Below are 17,513 nucleotides of genomic sequence, written 5' to 3' on the forward strand. Positions count from 1 at the left end.
GTGAGACATCGCCTGAGGACACACCTGTTGCACAAAAAGGGCTCACTACACGACATCACACCCAAGTCTCGTACCGTCATCTTCATAACCTGCCCAATCCCAGTGAGTGTGAGAGGTAAGTCTGCAGCAGGGCCCGGAAAACTTGTTTCTTTTTCTTTTAAATAAGTTTTCTCGCGAATTCGAATGCAGGTCCTCCTCCTGCCGTACCGCAAACGACTCCGCTCGTCACCACGCCCCCGCCTTCTGTCAGGAGCAGCAAACCCCAGGTCTCGCGAGGGTTTCTTCCTTCTTCAAGATCAGCCACAGGTCGCGCGATAGGGATGTGTCCAATCACGAGGCTAGATGGCTTCACAAGATGGCGGCGCGCGGGGAGCGTATCATCTGCGTTTCTAGGAGCTTCGCTGTGCGGCTGCTTTAAGATTCTAGGATTCCAGGGTTGTACAGGCCCACGCCAGACACGACGTGTGGCAGGAACCTCGGCCTCAGAGGTGGGTCACTTATATCTCTCATGCAGATTTACTATCATGGGTCACTTAACCCGTGGGTCACACGGGTTCCTCATTCTTGAGTTTTGGGCTAGTGAGGTGCCGACTTCGGGGTCTAGGAGGGGAGACCTGATGTGGTTGTGTGTGCGCGCGCGGGGGTGTTGAGAGTGGATGAGTGGGAGGAGTTGGCGAATAGAATAGAGACTAGGATTGAAGTAGGAAAGACTCCCCGGGGTTTAGGAGGTGTAGAGAGATCCAAAACTGAGGCGGGAAGACAAACTGAGCTGATAAAATGAGGGCGTGGAGAGAATGGAAGAGATGGAGAATGGCAGTGGCAGGACTAGTGGGAAAAGTCGGATTTATGAGAGAAGGCGAAGAGAGAAGATGTAGATTGGTGTTGAGGTGGGAGGGATCTGTGCAGAAAGAATTTGAAGTTCTGAAATTGGAATTTAGACTGTTTTACAGGCTGTGTATCAAGAGAATGGTAGTTGAAGAGGGTTAATGGTCAAGAGGAACCAAGGAAACAGAAGCATGGAGATGAGAAAGAAAAAAAAAAAAAAGGAAAGCCTTGTTCACAGGGTTCTACTATTAACTTTAGCTTTCTGGACTGACTCAAGTAACCAGGAAGAAAAGTTCCAGTCCTTGGGCTGAGCTTTTTTTGAAATTCAGTGAGGGTGCTTTGTGTCAGTGGTCCAGACAGGGAAGAGTTCCATCGTGCTTTCAATCAACAAATACTTGAGTGCCTACTCTCTCAGGCCCTATTTTAGGCGTTGGGATATGCGGTGAACAAGACAGACAAAATATTTACCGTCTTGAAGCTTACTGACGGGAGATTTTTTTAAAGTAAGTAAAATATATGGAATGTCAGATGGGTAAATTCTGTGTAGAAAATTGAAGCTAGAGCCTGGGTAGCAAAGCCAGACTCCCTTTCTACAAAAAATGAAGTAAATTAACCAGGTGCAGTGGCCTGTACCTGTAGTCCCAGCTGCTTGGGAGGCTCAGGTGGGAGGATTGCTTGATCTCAGGAGTTGGAGGCTGCAGGGAGCTATGATTCCACCATTGCACTCTGGGCAACAGAATGAGACCTTGTCTCAAGAAGAAGAAAAAAAAAAGAGAATTGATGCCCAGTTAAACTCTGAAGAATAGGATATATTTAGCTAAGAACTCATTGCCTATATTGGGAGGTTAGTTAGAAAAGAAGTGGTAGTATTGACTCATTCTGTATCTGTTCTGACCAGAAAAGTTGAATAATGTAGGAAATGAATCTGCCATATCTATAATTTAATTTGTTTCACATATATTCGGAGTATCATGTTGTGTGTGCACTGATGTCAGCTATGTAGTCTGTAGATTTTCCTTAATGTGTTGCAGAGCCCTAACATGCCACTATCTCTTGAAGTCACTGTTAGGATATGATGACTATAGTCAGCAACAATGTATGTTTCAAAATAGCTAGGAGAGAGAGCTTGAAATGTTACCAATACATCCATATAAAAACTACTCAAAGTGATGAATACCCATATACTCTGACTTGATCTTCACACATTCTCTGCGTGTAACAAATACCCCATAAAGGTCACATGTCCTCCATAAATAGGGAAAATATTTTCTATCAGCTTAAAGAAATTACTCTGAGTTTACTTTTCTTTTTTGTTGCTTGCCAGAATCACAAGAAAGGATATTTTCTTTTTCTTTTTCTTTTTTTTTTTTTGAGACAGAGTCTCACTGTCACCACGGCTGGATGGAGTACAGTAGCACTATCTTGGCTCACTGCAACCTCCACCTCCCAGGTTCAAGTGATTCTCCTGCCTCAGCCTCCCGAGTAGCTGGGATTGTAGGCACCCACCACCACGCCCAGCTAATTTTTTTTTTTTTTTTTTTTTTTTTTTGAGACGGAGTCTCGCTCTGTCACCAGGCTGGAGTGCAGTGGCATGATCTTGGCTCACTGCAACCTCCGCCTCCTGGATTCAAGTGATTCTCCTGCCTCAGTCTCCCGAGTAGCTGGGACTTCAGGCATGTGCCACCACACCCAGCTAATTTTTCTATTTTTAGTGGAGATAGGGTTTCACTATGTTGGCCAGGATGGTCTCCATGTTGACCAGGCTGGCCTCACGAACTCCTGACCTCAGATGATCCTCCTATCTTGGCCTCTGAAAGTGTTGGGATTTTAGTCGTGAGTGACTGTGCCCGGCCAGCACTTTCATTTTGGATATTTTCTTTTTAATAAAGTCTCTTATTTGTATATGTTTATTTTGAGACAGGGTCTCACTGTGTTGCCCAGGCTGGACTGGAACTCCTGGGCTCAAGCTATCCTCGGTCTCCCTAGTAGCTAGGACCACAGGCACGCACCACCTTGCCCAGTTGATGTTTTCTTGAGAACTGGGGGCCATCCTAGTCTTGTGCTCCACTCTTTCCTGATGGTCAGTAAAGGGTATATCAGTGCTAGGAAATTAAAACAGGTATATAGTCAGTTTTAGTCATAGTGTGAGGGGCAAAATGTAGTAACGGTATGCTGAAAAACTTTCAGGTGACTACTAATCTCCTCAAATTCTGCATTGTTTACTCAACAAATATTTATTGTATACAGGTTGCTGGGGGTATAGTGAAGATTAGGATGATATGGTTGCAGGTCTATGTGTGACATATGCAAATTAATTACATACCCGGTAGTAAACTGAAGATCTCTGAGGGAGAAGCAGCACAGGGTGCTTTGAAAGCATGTAGATGGGCATCTGATTGGATTGTGGGGTCAGAGAAAGCCTGCCTGAGTAAATGATGCCTAGGGTGTGATTTGAGTAGCTAGTGGACCTTCAGAGGTGAAAGGCGATGGTGGGAGGTTGAGGAGAGTCTTACAGGCAGTAAGAATAGGAGATGGTGAGACAGACTACCATGCAGCAGAGAAAATGGAAGAAGACCAGTATGTCTGGAAGGGGAAAGTGGCAACAAATGAAGTTGGAGGGACACATAAGGCCTGGATTATGCCTGCCTTGTTAATGATTTTAGACTTTATTAGCTTAATAGCTTTGGGATGCCACTGAAGGGATTTAATAAGGAAATGTTCACCTTTGCATGGGGGGAGTGGCTTGTCTGCTAAGTGAAAACTGGCTGGTAGAGGGCAAGAGTGGTGATGAAGAGATCAGTTTGAGACTCTTAGAGCAACCCAAGAAAGACATGATAATGACCTGGGCCAGAGAGGTGGTGTTGTGAAGGGTGAAGAGTGGGATAAGGTCAAGAAATAATTGGGAGATAGAGTATTCAGGACCTGGTGTGTTGTGAATGGGGGAGGCAGCATGGAGAAGGTGTTGAAGATTTTTGATGTGTTTATCACAAGAAAGATAGCACTGCATTTGGTGAGATAGGGAAGATGAGGAGGACCAGTTTGGGGTGGGTAGAAGTGATTTAATTTTGCACATATTGTACACGTATTTTTGAGCCCTTCAAGTGAGAAATATGGTAGGCAGTTGGATATGTGATTTGGAAAAGTCTGGAATGAAGACAACCGTTCTTTTTTGAAATTGGTTTAATTTCCAGTGTAGGAAGCTGTCAAAAAACCATCTGAAATAGCATTGACAGATTTATGACTATGTAAAATTATGTCTCTAACAAAGATTGCAAAAGAAAAATACTTATTGCTAGGAGATGTTATAATAGAGGATTTGTCTTAACTGGGGAGATTAGGGAAGGAAGGATCTTCCTGAAGAAGAGATGCTTGAACTGTGAGCCCAAGAATGACTAAGAATTCGCCAACTGAAGAGAGGGAGGAAAAAACATTACAGATAAAAAGAATAGCCTGCATAGGAGGCTGAGGCAGGAGAATCGCTTGAACCCGGGAGGCAGACGTTGCAGTGAGCCAAGATTGCACCACTGCACTCTAGCCTGGTGACAGAGGGAGACTCTGTCTCAAAAAATAAATAAATAAATAAGAATAACCTGCATAAAGGCCGTGTGGTCGGGGTACAAGGACACAAAGGGCAAGGGCATGTGACTTAAACTGATAGTGAAAAGATAGGCAAGGCCAGGTCATGTAGGGCCTTGTATGTAGGCTGAAGTGATGTTTTTTATTTTATCCTAAGAGTAAGGTTTTGAGCAGGTGGACATACGAGAAGGACATACCGAGATTTGTGTTTAGAAATGATCACTGCGAGGTGGAAGGAGGGATGGCGAGAACAAGAGTGGATGCAGGGAGACCAATTAAGAGGCTACTGTAAACCAGGTGCGGTGGTGCACACCTGTAGTCTCAGCCATTTGGGAGCCTGAGGTGGGAGGATTGCTTGGGCCCAGGAGTTCAAGTCTGGCCTGGGCAATGTAGTCTCTAATAAAATAAAAATAAATAAATAAAAAGGCTGTTCTGGCCGGGCGTGGTGGCTTACAACTATAATCCTAGCACTTCGGGAGGCTGAGGTGGCAGGATTGCTTGAGGCCAGGAGTTCAAGACCAACCTGGCCAACATAACGAAACTGTGTGTCAAAAAAAAAAAAAAAGGTCTCTGGGCTTGACATTGTTGGGGACAGGGAAAAAGAGTGGATTTAAGAGGTATTTAGCAGGTAAAACCTACAGGAGTGGTGATTTCTTGGATATGAGAAACTATCAAGTGACTCCTAGATTTTTGGCTGATATAATACTGTTTAGAAGAATAATCATTATTTAAAAAGTAGAAAATAAAGATATTAAGAAAATAAAAGTCACTTACCACCCAGATATATATATATATATATATATATATATATATAAAATAGTAAAATATTTTTAAAATTACCAACTACCTGGAGATTTACTAAATCATTATAATAGTTTCTCTTTCAGTTTTTATGTCTTGATAGAAATACATTTGCTTTTATTTCTTGTTGTAATCTGAAAGAAGACAAAATTATGTTTGTTTTCATTTGGTTTTAGCTACCTGGGAATGACAAGATTGAAACTTTAAGTTGGAATCAAAGATATTTTTTCAAACTTTGGTGATGTTATGGTGCACTACCAAATATTCAGTCCTTGTGAGGATACTGTAAAAACTAACCCCCAGGCTCGGTGTGGTGGCTCATGTCTGTAGTTGTAGCACTTTGGGAGGCTGAGGCAGGAGGATCACTTGAGCTCAGGAGTTGGAGACCAATCTGGGCAACAAAGGGAGACTCTGTCTCTACAAAAAATAAAATTAAAAATAAATTAGCCAGGTGTGGTGGCATGGTGGCACATACCTATAGTCCCAACTACTCGGGAGGCTGAGGTGGAAGGACTGTTTGATCATGGGAGATCAAGGCTGCAGTGAGGTATGATTGTGCCACTGTGCTCTGTCCTGGACGACAGAGCGAGACACTATATCAAAACAAACAAAACAAGACAAAACACAACTAACCTCTAACTAATATCCTTGGTTATAGATCATATAGACAGACTGTGTTCTGTCACTTTGATGCTCTTAAAGGAATAATTTTCAGCTTTCTTCCCTTGATTTAAAAAAAAAGATTTACTCTTATATTGTCTACATTTTTAAAATCATGGAAAAATATACATAACATAAAATTTATCATTTTAGCTATTTTTAAGTGTACCATTCAGTGACATTAAATGTGTTCATTCTCTTGTGCGACCATCACCTCTATCTCCAGAACTTTGTCATCATTCCAAAGTGAAACTCTGTACCTATTAAACAGTAACTCCTCATTCTTCCCTCCCCCAGCTCCTCATCACCTCTATTCCACTCTCCATCTGTGTAATAAATTTACCTCTTCTGGGTACCTCATATAAGTGGAAGCATACAATATTTGTCCTTTTGTGTGTGGTTTATTTCCCTTAGCATGGTGTTTTCAGGGTTCTTCCATGTTGTAGCATGTATCAGAATTTCATTCCTTCTTAGGGCTGCATAATATTTATTGTATGTATATACCGTATTTTGTTGATCCATATTTATTGTATGGATATACCGTATTTTGTTGATCCATATTTATTGTATAGATATATCGTATTTTGTTGATCCGTATTTATTGTGTGGATATACCATATTTTGTTGATCCATATTTATTGTATGGATATACCATATTTTGTTGATCCATATTTATGGGTATACCGTATTTTGTTGATCCATATTTATTGTATGGATATATCGTATTTTGTTGATCCATATTTATTGTATGGATATACTGTATTTTGTTGATCCATATTTATTGTGTGGATATGCCGTATTTTGTTGATCCATATTTAGTGTGTGGATATACCGTATTTTGTTGATCCATATTTAGTGTGTGGATATACCGTATGTTGTTGATCCATATTTATTTTATGGATATACTGTGTTTTGTTGATCCATATTTATTGTATGGATATACTGTTTTGTTGATCCATATTTATGTCCATATTTATTGTATGGCTATACCGTGTTTTGTTGATCCATATTTATTGTATGGATATACCATATGTTGTTGATCCATATTTATTTTATGAATATAGCGTATTTTGTTGATCCATATTTATTGTATGCGTATACCATCTTTTGTTGATCCATATTTATTGTATGGATATACCAGGTTTTGTTAATCCATATTTATTGTATGGATTACTGTATTTTGTTGATCCGTATTTAGTGTATGGATATACCATATTTTGTTGACCCATATTTATTGTATGGATATACCGTATTTTGTTGATCCATATTTAGTGTATGGATATACTGTATTTTGTTGACCCATATTTAGTGTATGGATATACCGTATTTTGTTGATCCATGTTTAGGGTATGGATATACCATATTTTGTTGATCCATATTTATTGTATGGATATACCGTATTTTGTTGACCCACATTTAGTGTATGGATATACCGTATTTTGTTGATCCATATTTAGGGTATGGATATACTGTATTTTGTTGACCCATATTTATTATATGGATATACTGTATTTTGTTGATCCATATTTAGTGTATGGATATACCATATTTTGTTGATCCATATTTAGTGTATGGATATACTGTATTTTGTTGATTCATATTTAGTGTATGGATATACTGTATTTTGTTGATCCACATTCATCTGCTGATGGACACTTGGGTTGTTTCCCACCTTTTCACTCTTGGGAATGATACTACTGTGAACACTGCTGTACAAATATCTGTTTCAGTTCCTCCTTTCAGTTCTTTTGGGAATATACCTAGGAGTGGAATTGCTGAATCAGATCGTAATTCTATGTTTAGCTTTTTAAAGAACCGCCAAGCGTTTTTCAACAGCAGCTGTGTGCCATTTCACATTCCCAACAGCAATGCACGAGAACTCCAATTTCTTCACATCCTTGCAGAACACTTGTTGTTTCTGTTTTTTTAATTTTTGATTTTTGTTTTTTTGTTGACAGCAGCCATCCTAGTGGGTACGAAGTGGTATCTCACGTGGTTTTGATTTGTATTTCCCTGATGACTAATGATGTTCAGCATCTCTTCATGTGCTTATTTGTTGTATACATTTTTAAAATGTAATTTCTACTTTCTCACTTGATCGGCAAAGACATGTTGGCTGTAACTATTAACTTGGCATCCACAGCTTTCCCCACTGATTTTTTTTTTTTGAGATGGAGTTTCGCTCTTGTTGCCCAGGCTGGAGTGCAATGGTGTGATCTCGGCTCACTGCACCCTCCGCCTCCTGGGTTCAAGCAATTCTCCTGCCTCAGCCTCCCAAGTAGCTGGGATTACAGGCTCCCGCCACCATGCTTGGCTACTTTTTGTATTTTTAGTAGAGATGGGCTTTCATCCTGTTGGCCAGGATGGTCTCGAACTCCTGAATCAGGTGATCTACTTGCCTTGGCTTCCCAGAGTACTGGGATTAGAGGCATGAGGCACTGCACCTGGCCCCCATTAATGGTTTTTAATAAATATGCTGATTTTCTTTCTCTCTTTCTCTCCTTAAGATGGCTCTGAGTAAATCAATGCATGCAAGAAATAGATACAAGGACAAACCTCCTGACTTTGCATATCTGGCATCCAAATATCCAGATTTTAAGCAGCATGTTCAGATAAATCTGAATGGAAGAGTGAGGTAGGTAACAGATGAAAAATCACTATTATTCTTGTGTGATTCAAATGGATATGATATAATAGAAAGCCCACCTGAATGTTAATCTTAGACATTTGATTAAACTTCCCATGCGACCTTGGACAAATCACTTAACCTCTCTTGGTCTCAGCTTTTTAATGTATAACATTAGAGGAATGGACCAAATGCTTTTAAGTTTCCTTCTGGCTTAAAAAAAACATTCTCTTGATGTCCAAATTATTGCTTACCCTACAGAAATCCCAGAGTAACTGCAGAGACTTAGGATTGTGCTCTTCGTGATCTAAAACTTAGTGACTGGTGAGGATCTAAAGACTTTTTTTCTTTTTTGAGACAAAATCTCATTCTGTTGCCCAGGCTGGAGTACAGTGGCATGATCTCAGCTCACTGCAACCTCCGCCTCCCAGGTTCAAGCGAGTCTCCTGCCTCAGCCTCCTGAGTAGCTGGGATTACAGGCGCCCGCCACCACGCTCGGCCAATGTTTGTATTTTTAGTAGAGACGGAGTTTCACTGTGTTGGTCAGACTGGTCTTGAACTCTTGACCTCGTGATCCGCCCGCCTCGGCCTCCCAAAGTGCTGGGATTACAGGTGTGAGCCACCGTGCCCGGCCTAAAGATATTTTAATAAGTATGTGTTTATTTTGATGTGAGGCAGGAAAATAACAACTAGGACATCGGGACTGATTTGACAGATATTATTATTTAAGATGTTACTAAATTTAAGAGGTTGATTTATTTTTATTTATTTATTTTGTTTTTAGAGATAGGGTCTTGCTCTGTTGCCCAAGCTGGAGTGCAGTGGCACAGTCATAGCTTGTGACAGCATTGAACTCCTGGGCTCAAGCTGTCTTCCTGCCCCGGCCTCCCCAGATAAAAATAGCCAAGCGTGCCCCACCATGCTTAGCTATCTTTATTTTTATTTTTGTAGAGACAAGGTCTTGTCATATTGCCCAGGCTGGTCTCAAACTCCTAGATTCAAGTGGTCCTCCCTCCTTTGCCTTCCAAAGTTCTGAGATTACAGCCACCACACCAAGCCAGAAAGTTGATTTTTTATTTTTACTTTATTTTTTTGAGACGGAGTCTCTGTTGCGCAGGGTGGAGTGCAGTGGTGCAGTCTTGCCTCACTGCAACCTCTGCCTCCCGAGTTCAAGCAATTCTCCTGTCTCAGCCTCCCGAGTAGCTGGGACTACAGGCCTCTGCCACCACACCCGGGTAATTTTTGTATTTTTAGTAGGGACGGAGTTTCACCATGTTGGCCAGGCTGGTCTTGAACTCCTGGCCTCAGGTGATCTGCCCACCTTGGCTTCCCAAAGTGCTGGGATTACAGGCGTGAGCCATGTGCCCGGCCTTGATTTTTTTAAATTAAGAAAATAATAGTATAAGTGTCTCAGGAAATGGCAAAATTATGATAATTATATGGGAATGACTGATGTGTCTTTATACCTCTGCGAAAGAACCATCTCTAACTGCATTCCTCAACTCTACGAGTTACAGAGGGAATTGGAAATTCCAAGCCTACCTGGAGAGAGGCATGGTGATTCAGCTGTGGGAAGGAAGAGGAGCAGGATTTGAGGAGAAAAGGGAAGAATAATAGTGGTATATTAAAGTAAAGAATTAGTGGTATAATAAACTAAAGAATAATAGTGGCCAGGCACGGTGGCTCAAGCCTCTAATCCCAGCACTTTGGGAGACCAGGGTGGGCGGATCACTTGAGGTCAGGAGTTTGAGACCAGCCTGACCAACATGGTGAAAACCTCATCTCTACTAAAAATACAAAAATGAGCTGGGTGTGGTGGCACATGCCTGTAATCCCAGCTACTCAGGAAGCTGAGGCAGGAGAATTGCTTGAACCTGGGAGGTGGAGGTTGCAGTGAGCCGAGATCGTGCCACTGCACTCCAACCTGGGCGACAGAGTGAGACTCCATCTCAAAAAAAAAAAAAAAAAAAAAGATTAGGATCATAGTGCTTGAGGCATTTTCTTGACCTCTTCTTTACTCTAAGCCCTCTCCTTATAGCTTTAGAAATGGAGGCCCTGGGGAAGACTTAACCTGGAAGCCAAGATAACCCTTAAAATCATATGGGAGTTCAAACAAATATTTATGTTCATTTTTCTGGCAGATAATCCTTAGCTTTCATCAGATTCTCAAAGGGATCTGTGAAACTCTCCACCCCCACTCAAGTATACAAGGGTTAAAATCACTTTGGGAGGCCGAGGTGGGCAGATCACCTGAGGTTAGGAGTTCAAGACCAGCCTGGCCAACAAAGCAAAACCCTGTCTGTATTAAAAATACAAAAAATTAGCTGGGCTGGTGGTGCGTACCTGTAGTCCCAGCTGCTCAGGAGACTGAGGAGGGAGAATTGCTTGAACTGGGGAGGCAGAGGTTTTAGTGAACCGAGATCATGCCACTGCACTTCAGCCTGGGCAACAGAATGAGACTCTATCTCAAAAAAATAAAATAAAATAAATTGAGCACAGCCTATATGTGAATGCTTGTACTACTTACTGTGTTAATATATTAAGTACATTTGAAAACATTTCAAAATAGAAATTAAAAATATATTTAAATAGGACTTCTGGTATTTTCTTTGGATACCATAAAGAATCACCTTTGGCACCTTACTTTGGAGTCAGTTACCCTAAAGAGATTGAATTGGGATTTCTCTGTTTATAACATCTCTCTCATTGTTTGTAAATCATTGTTTCATAGTGATATATGTGGATGTTGATCCTAGTAGCTTTAGGAAAGATAATATTTTAGTGGGGTGCAACGCTGTGCATCTGTAGTCCCAGCTACATGAGAGACTGAGGTGAGAGGATCTTGAGTCCAGGAGTCTGAATCCAGCCTGGGCAACACAGCAATATCCTGTAATTAAAAAACAACAACAACAACAAAAAACACATGTAGTTTTGTCATTGTTTGTTTCCTCTGTATACTTACTGTTGTACTTAATCAGCTATTTAACGAAAACCTATTGATTAGCCACATTGTGCTCAGTTCTAGGAAAGCCTTAATGAACAAGAAAGATGTCACTGCCACAGTCACACACTAATTTATACACTAGTGGGGAAAATGGACAAATACATAAGCCATTAACCTTTTAGTATGGGAGAATCTGGGGGATGTGCAGTGGGATCACATGAAAAGGAGACCGTACCTGACTTTGGGATTTAGAGAATGATTTGAAACCGAAATGGTCTCTTGGTTGTGTTTTAAGGAATGAGTGGAGTGAGCCAGGTAGAAAGAAGAGTATTCCAGGCAGAGGCAGCAGCGTGTGCAAAGAATACTGGGCAGAGGGGAACTGAAGAAGTGAAGCATGCCTGGGGTGCAGTGGACAAGAGACAGGAGGAGGTGGGCTGGGGATGGTTATACTTTGTGGTGCTTTATAAGGCCCACTGAGGAGTTTGAAATTTTTCTTAAGGGCATGGTATGGAGGATTCTTGTGCTTTGCCCATCCCCATCCTCATCCACTAAAGTTTTATATTATTTTCTGAGACAGAGTCTCGCTCTGTCACCCAGGCTGGAGTGCAGTGGCGTGATCTCGGCTCACTGCAAGCTCTGCTTCCCAGGTTGACCCCATTCTCCTGCCTCAGCCTCCCAAGTAGCTGGTACTACAGGCGCCTGCCACCACGCCCGGCTAATTTTTTGTATTTTTAGTAGAGACGGGGTTTCACTGTGTTAGCCAGGATGGTCTCGATCTCCTGACCTCGTGATTCGCCCACCTCGGCCTCCCAAAGTGCTGGCATTACAGGTGTGAGCCACCGTGCCCGGCCAACTGATTTGTTTTTAAACCAAAGACCCAGCATTGAAGGGCTTTATCATGCAGGGTAGACTGTACCATTTTTAGTGCCTCAGTGACCATCTAAAGACTAGAAACCAACCTTGGAGTAACACTAGGAGGCTTTTGGCTTTCGTTGTTGTTATATCAGGTTCAGCTTCTACAGGATTAGAATGATTGTTATTTTAACAATGGATTACAGAAATGTGACTGTTCAAAATCCATCTGTAATGGTAATACTGTATTCATCAGTGGTAGAGCAGGAGTCATTCTGGGGAAATCGGCCATGAGCCTGTTGACAATAGGCTATTTTGGGAAGCTGGATGTGTTAAACAAACAACAAAGACTGAAAATGAATAAACTGCTGATTTTCACGTGAGAGCTAATTTTAGTTCCTGGGCCTCCCTGTGATCTCTGAAATGAGAATGAAAAAAGATCTTGCCTGTGTTCAGGATTTTTGAATGTCCCAGGGTGCTAACATGACCTAGATACTTCACTAGTGAAGTCGAGTGACTTGACTTTGCCCTGCAAAAGTATTTCTGACACTCAGACTAGTGTCTGGATCTTTTCAGAAATAGAAAATAAACAACAAAGTCTAAGAATCAGCTCTTCATTGGTGTTCACTTTATTTCCTTCCATTAAACTAGCCTCAGCTTAATGTCTTGTACTTTTTTAGGATATAGTTCCTTGTGAATAAATTGTGTGCTCTAGTTCATCATTTTGTAAATTGAATATATATATATATATTTGAATAACAAGAATTGTTTATGTAAGCAACAACTTCCTTTGAAGGCCCTCGGAAAACATATTGTTCTCTTGCCCAAAATGTCTCTTGAAGCTGTATGATGAGCACTACAGCTGCAGCACTATCTTTTGGTGATTGCTGTCACAGTGTTATGGAGAGCAGGTATTCTAGAACCAAAGACCCGTTTTCCGGTTTTCAAAAAAGGAATTATTTTTTACTGTACAGACATTATAGACCCCTTAATGGGAAAATTAGAGAAATATATTTTTCCTAACTACATTTATAATGATAATGCCACATATGTACAAAAAGTCACAGTTCTTTTGCTCTAAAAGATGAAATTAGTCCGTAATCTCATCTTTCTAAGCCCTTGCCTTTATTCATACGTAGGAAATTTTGTGGTTGTAGTTGTAGTTACATACAATCATTCATCTTCTCCCCCATTTGACATTATACTGTAAGCATTTTGCATAAAGTTACAAAAGCTGTAATACATCCACCCAAGCGAGTACAGTTCAGTCATTAAAAAGAATAAGACCAGGCTGATCCACATATACTTCTATGAAGAGAGTTTACATATTTAGTAAAAAAAAAAAAAAAAAAAAAAGTGGAATTATGTAATTAAATGTGTTTAGATAATACAGAAATGTGAGGTGAAGGAAGTCTCCACCCGACTCATCTACCCACCTGCATGCATATCGAGTCCATGTCTACCCTTCCAGACTTTTCCTCTGCATCTGTTTATACGGGTCTTTTTGTTTTGTTTTTGCCAGAATGCAATCAGAATGTACATATATACTTCTACTCAACTTCTTTTCAAACGTAATGTATTGAGGAGCCCTCTTCATACAAGTGTATGGAGATCAGCCTAATCCTACTCTTTCTAGTAACTGCATAGGATTTTCTCGCATGGATATATTATAGCTTATTTAGCCAATTCCATATTGATTACTTTTAGGTTGTTCCTAAATTTTCTGTAGTACAAAACTTAAATTTAACAGTTCCTCTTTTATCACTGGACTTTTAAAATTTTTTTTTAAGCTTCACTGAATTTAGGGTAAGTCACTGGGCATTGCTAAGAAATCGCAGTATTCCTTTTTTTTTTTTTTTTTTTTGAGTCTCGCTCTGTCGCCCAGGCTGGAGTGCAGTGGCGTGATCTTGGCTCACTGCAACCTCCGCCTCTCAGGTTCAAGCGATTCTCCTGCCTCAGCCTCCTGAGTAGCTGGGATTACAGGCACATGCCACCATGCCCAGCTAACTGTTTTTGTATTTTTAGTAGAGATGGGATTTCACCATCTCTATTAAATGGCGATTACAGTCACCCGCCACCACGCTTGGCTAATTTTTGTATTTTTAGTGGAGACGGGGTTTTACCGTGTTGGCCAGGCTGGTCTCAAACTCCTGACCTCAGGTGACCTGCCTGCCTCAGCCTATCAAAGTGCTGGGATTACAGATGTGAGCCACTGCGCCCGGCTGAAATCGCAGTATTCTTAACTATGCCTGGAAAGGGCAAAGAGGTGTTTGGATGACTAGATTTTTCTTTTCTGTTAGTTGCTCTTTAGTTAGCATAGGAATGGTCATTTAAAGATCAGCCTGAAAGCCCGGCTTCAAACTTCTTTATGCTTGTAATCACACCATTTTGGGAAGCTATTGCTTGAGGCCAGGAGTTCAAGACCAGCCAGTCAATATAGAGAGACCCCTTCTCTACAAAAAATAAAAATTAAAAAAAGAATGAAAAATTTAGCTTGATTGATTGAGGTACAATTTCTTATTTTGCCAGTAGGATTTTGGATTCTTTGGTTAATTTAGGGTTATCAGTAATGGTTGTTTCCATTGTTTCAGGATCTGTGTTTCTGTATATTACTATCTAATTGCTTATTTGACCCATGAGAGTGTTTAAAAAGTGGACATTTTCTTCAATAAGTCTTCTGTATCAGAGAGTTGAAAAAGTGGGAAGGATATCAGTACAGTACTTTAATAATTTAAGGCCACTTAATTTTTTTTATTGCTGTGAGAAATGCAACATAGAATGTCCCATCTTCATCCAGTTTAAGTGTACAGTGTGTCAACTCTGTGCTGCTTGTTGTGCAGCAGATTTCTAGAACCTTTTCATGAGTTCGACTACTTTAAATACCTTTACCCTAAAGTAGAATCATGCAGTATTTGTTGTTTTTGACTCACTTATTTCACTTAGCTTGATACCTCAAAGACTTATCCATGTTCTAGCACGTGACAGGATTTCCTTTTTTTTTTTTGGTGGGGGGCGGGGGGCGGTACGGGGACGGAGTCTCGCTCTGTTGTCCAGGCTGGAGTGCAGTGGTGCTATCTCTGCTCACTGCAACCTCTGCCTCCCGGGTTGAAGTGATTCTCCTGCCTTAGCCTCCCAAGTAGCTGGGATTATAAGCGCCCACCACCAAGCCTGGCTAAATTTTGTATTTCTAGTAGAGACGGGGTTTCAACATATTGGCCAGGCTGGTCTCAAACTCCTGACTTCAGGTGATCTGTCCACCTCAGCCTCCCAAAGTGTTGGGATTACAGGTGTGAGCCACTGCGCCGGGCCGGGATTTCTTTCTTTTTAAAGGCAGAATAGTATTCCATTTTGTGTATATACCACATTTTCTTTATCCATTAATCTGTCAGTGGACATTTAGGTTGCTTTCACCTCTTGGCTGTTGGGGTTAATGCTGCAGTAAATATGGGTGTGCAGATATCTCTTTGAGGTCCTGTTTTCAAATCTTTTGAGGTTTTTTTTTCATTTTTTGGAGTTGAAATTGTCTATATTTAAGGTGTACAGCATGATTTTTATTTTATTTTATTTTATTTTTTATTGTATTGTATTTTTTATTTTATTTGAGACCGGGTCTTGCTCTGTTGCCCAGGTTGGAGTGCAGTGATGCAATCACGGCTCACTGTAGCCTTGACCTCCTGTGCTCAAGTGATCCTCCTGCCTCAGCCTCCTGAGTAGCTAGGATTATAGGTGTCTGCCACCACACCTGGCTAATTTAAAATTTTTTTTTGTAGAGACAAGGTCTCTCTTTGTTGCCCAGGCTGGTCTTGAACTCCTGGGCTCAAGCAATCCTCCTGCCTCAGCCTCCCACAGTGCTGGGATTACAGGTGGGAGCTTCCACACTCTGCCCTCATTTAATCTTTAGCTGATTCCAGGGTGGTTTCTAACTGTACCACTACCAAAGCAGCTCTTTAAAAGGTCTCCAGCAGCCTCATGTCACTGACTCTGATTTTCAGTGCTCCGTTGCCTTCTGAGCAGCAGGTCACTCTGCTGGTTGGTTTATCCTTCATGGATACCCTCTTGCCTTGGCCTCCTCCGCACCACACTGGAAAACTGTGGTTTTCCTTCTTCCGCTCGGGTGTTCCTTTGTCTCCTTGTGGAACTTCCTCTGTAATGACTGTGCATACAGCTATTAAGGGAGTTTTCAAAGCTTGCTCTGCAGCTCTCTTTCCTTCGCACTTTATATTTTCTCCTTCATCGCTGTCATCCGTGCCAGGGCTTCACTTGTTTGTTTGCAAATCACTTACGTGTTTATTTCTACACACCTCTTCTCTGGGCTCCATCTCCACTTAAATGTCTCAAATACAGCTCAGATTTATATTTCTCTTCAAAAACGATTCTCTGCCAGAGTTACTAACTTCAGTTAGGGTGGCACTGCCTATCCTGTTGAACAAGCCAGAACCTTTGGAGACTCATGTGAAACACAGCATCCCTTAGCTCACATATCATTTCATTGCTAAATCTCACAAATGTTCTGTCCAAAATATCTCTAATTCCTTTCACTTTTCCCTATCTCTGCCATTGCTACCTTTATCTAGATCTAGCCTTTTTTTTTTTTTTTTTTTTTTTTTAAGACAGGATCTCACTCTGTTGCCCAGGCTGGAGTGCAGTGGTACAATTTCAGCTCACTGCAGCCTCCACCTCCCAGGCTGAAGTGATCTTCCCACCTCAGTACCGTGCCCCACCCCTACTCCCCCGCCTAGAGTAACTGGGACCATAGGTGCATGCCATGCCACCACACCACCACTCTGAAACTTTTCTGAAAGTGAAAGTAAAAATTATTAATAATCACACCAGGATACAATTATATTCTTTTTTTTTTTTTTTTTTTTTTTTTTTTTTTTTTTGAGACAGAGTCTCGCTCTGTCACCCAGGCTGGAGTGCCTGGGTGTAAAACTGTAAAACTGCGACAAATGCTATAAAAGACAGGTAAAAGATACTACAATACTTTTACAATACTACTACAATATCCCTAGCATTTTGTGTCATTTTTGTATATTTTGTAGAAATAGGGTTTCACCATGCTACCCAGGTTGATCTCAAACTCCTGGACTCAAGCCATCCACCCACCCCAGCCACCCAAAGTGCTGGAATTACAGGCATGAGCCACCACACCCAGCCTTTATCTAGCCTCTTAACTCAGGTATAGCAGTAGCTTCCTAATTAGAGCCTTTGCTTCCACTTTGTTCCAAC

General features: G+C 41.2%; 1 protein-coding gene across 3 annotated transcripts in view; it reads left to right on the forward strand.

Moving 5' to 3' along the window:
• The first annotated feature begins 326 nt into the window (after positions 1–326).
• The window catches only part of METTL16 (methyltransferase like 16), an 89,517-nt gene continuing 72,330 nt past the window's right edge, over positions 327–17,513 (forward strand). For 2 of the 3 annotated variants that reach the window (XM_030799893.1, XM_003277825.4), the window contains exons 1-2: positions 327–488; positions 8,370–8,497. In XM_030799893.1, coding sequence (XP_030655753.1) covers positions 8,370–8,497 — 128 coding nt within the window. In that variant the 5' untranslated portion in view covers positions 327–488. The remainder of the gene's footprint in view (positions 489–8,369; positions 8,498–17,513) is intronic. The other variant, XM_030799894.1, reaches the window with a different exon arrangement.

Source organism: Nomascus leucogenys, chromosome 19 (genome assembly GCF_006542625.1).
Source record: "Nomascus leucogenys isolate Asia chromosome 19, Asia_NLE_v1, whole genome shotgun sequence".
Taxonomy (NCBI): domain Eukaryota; kingdom Metazoa; phylum Chordata; class Mammalia; order Primates; family Hylobatidae; genus Nomascus; species Nomascus leucogenys.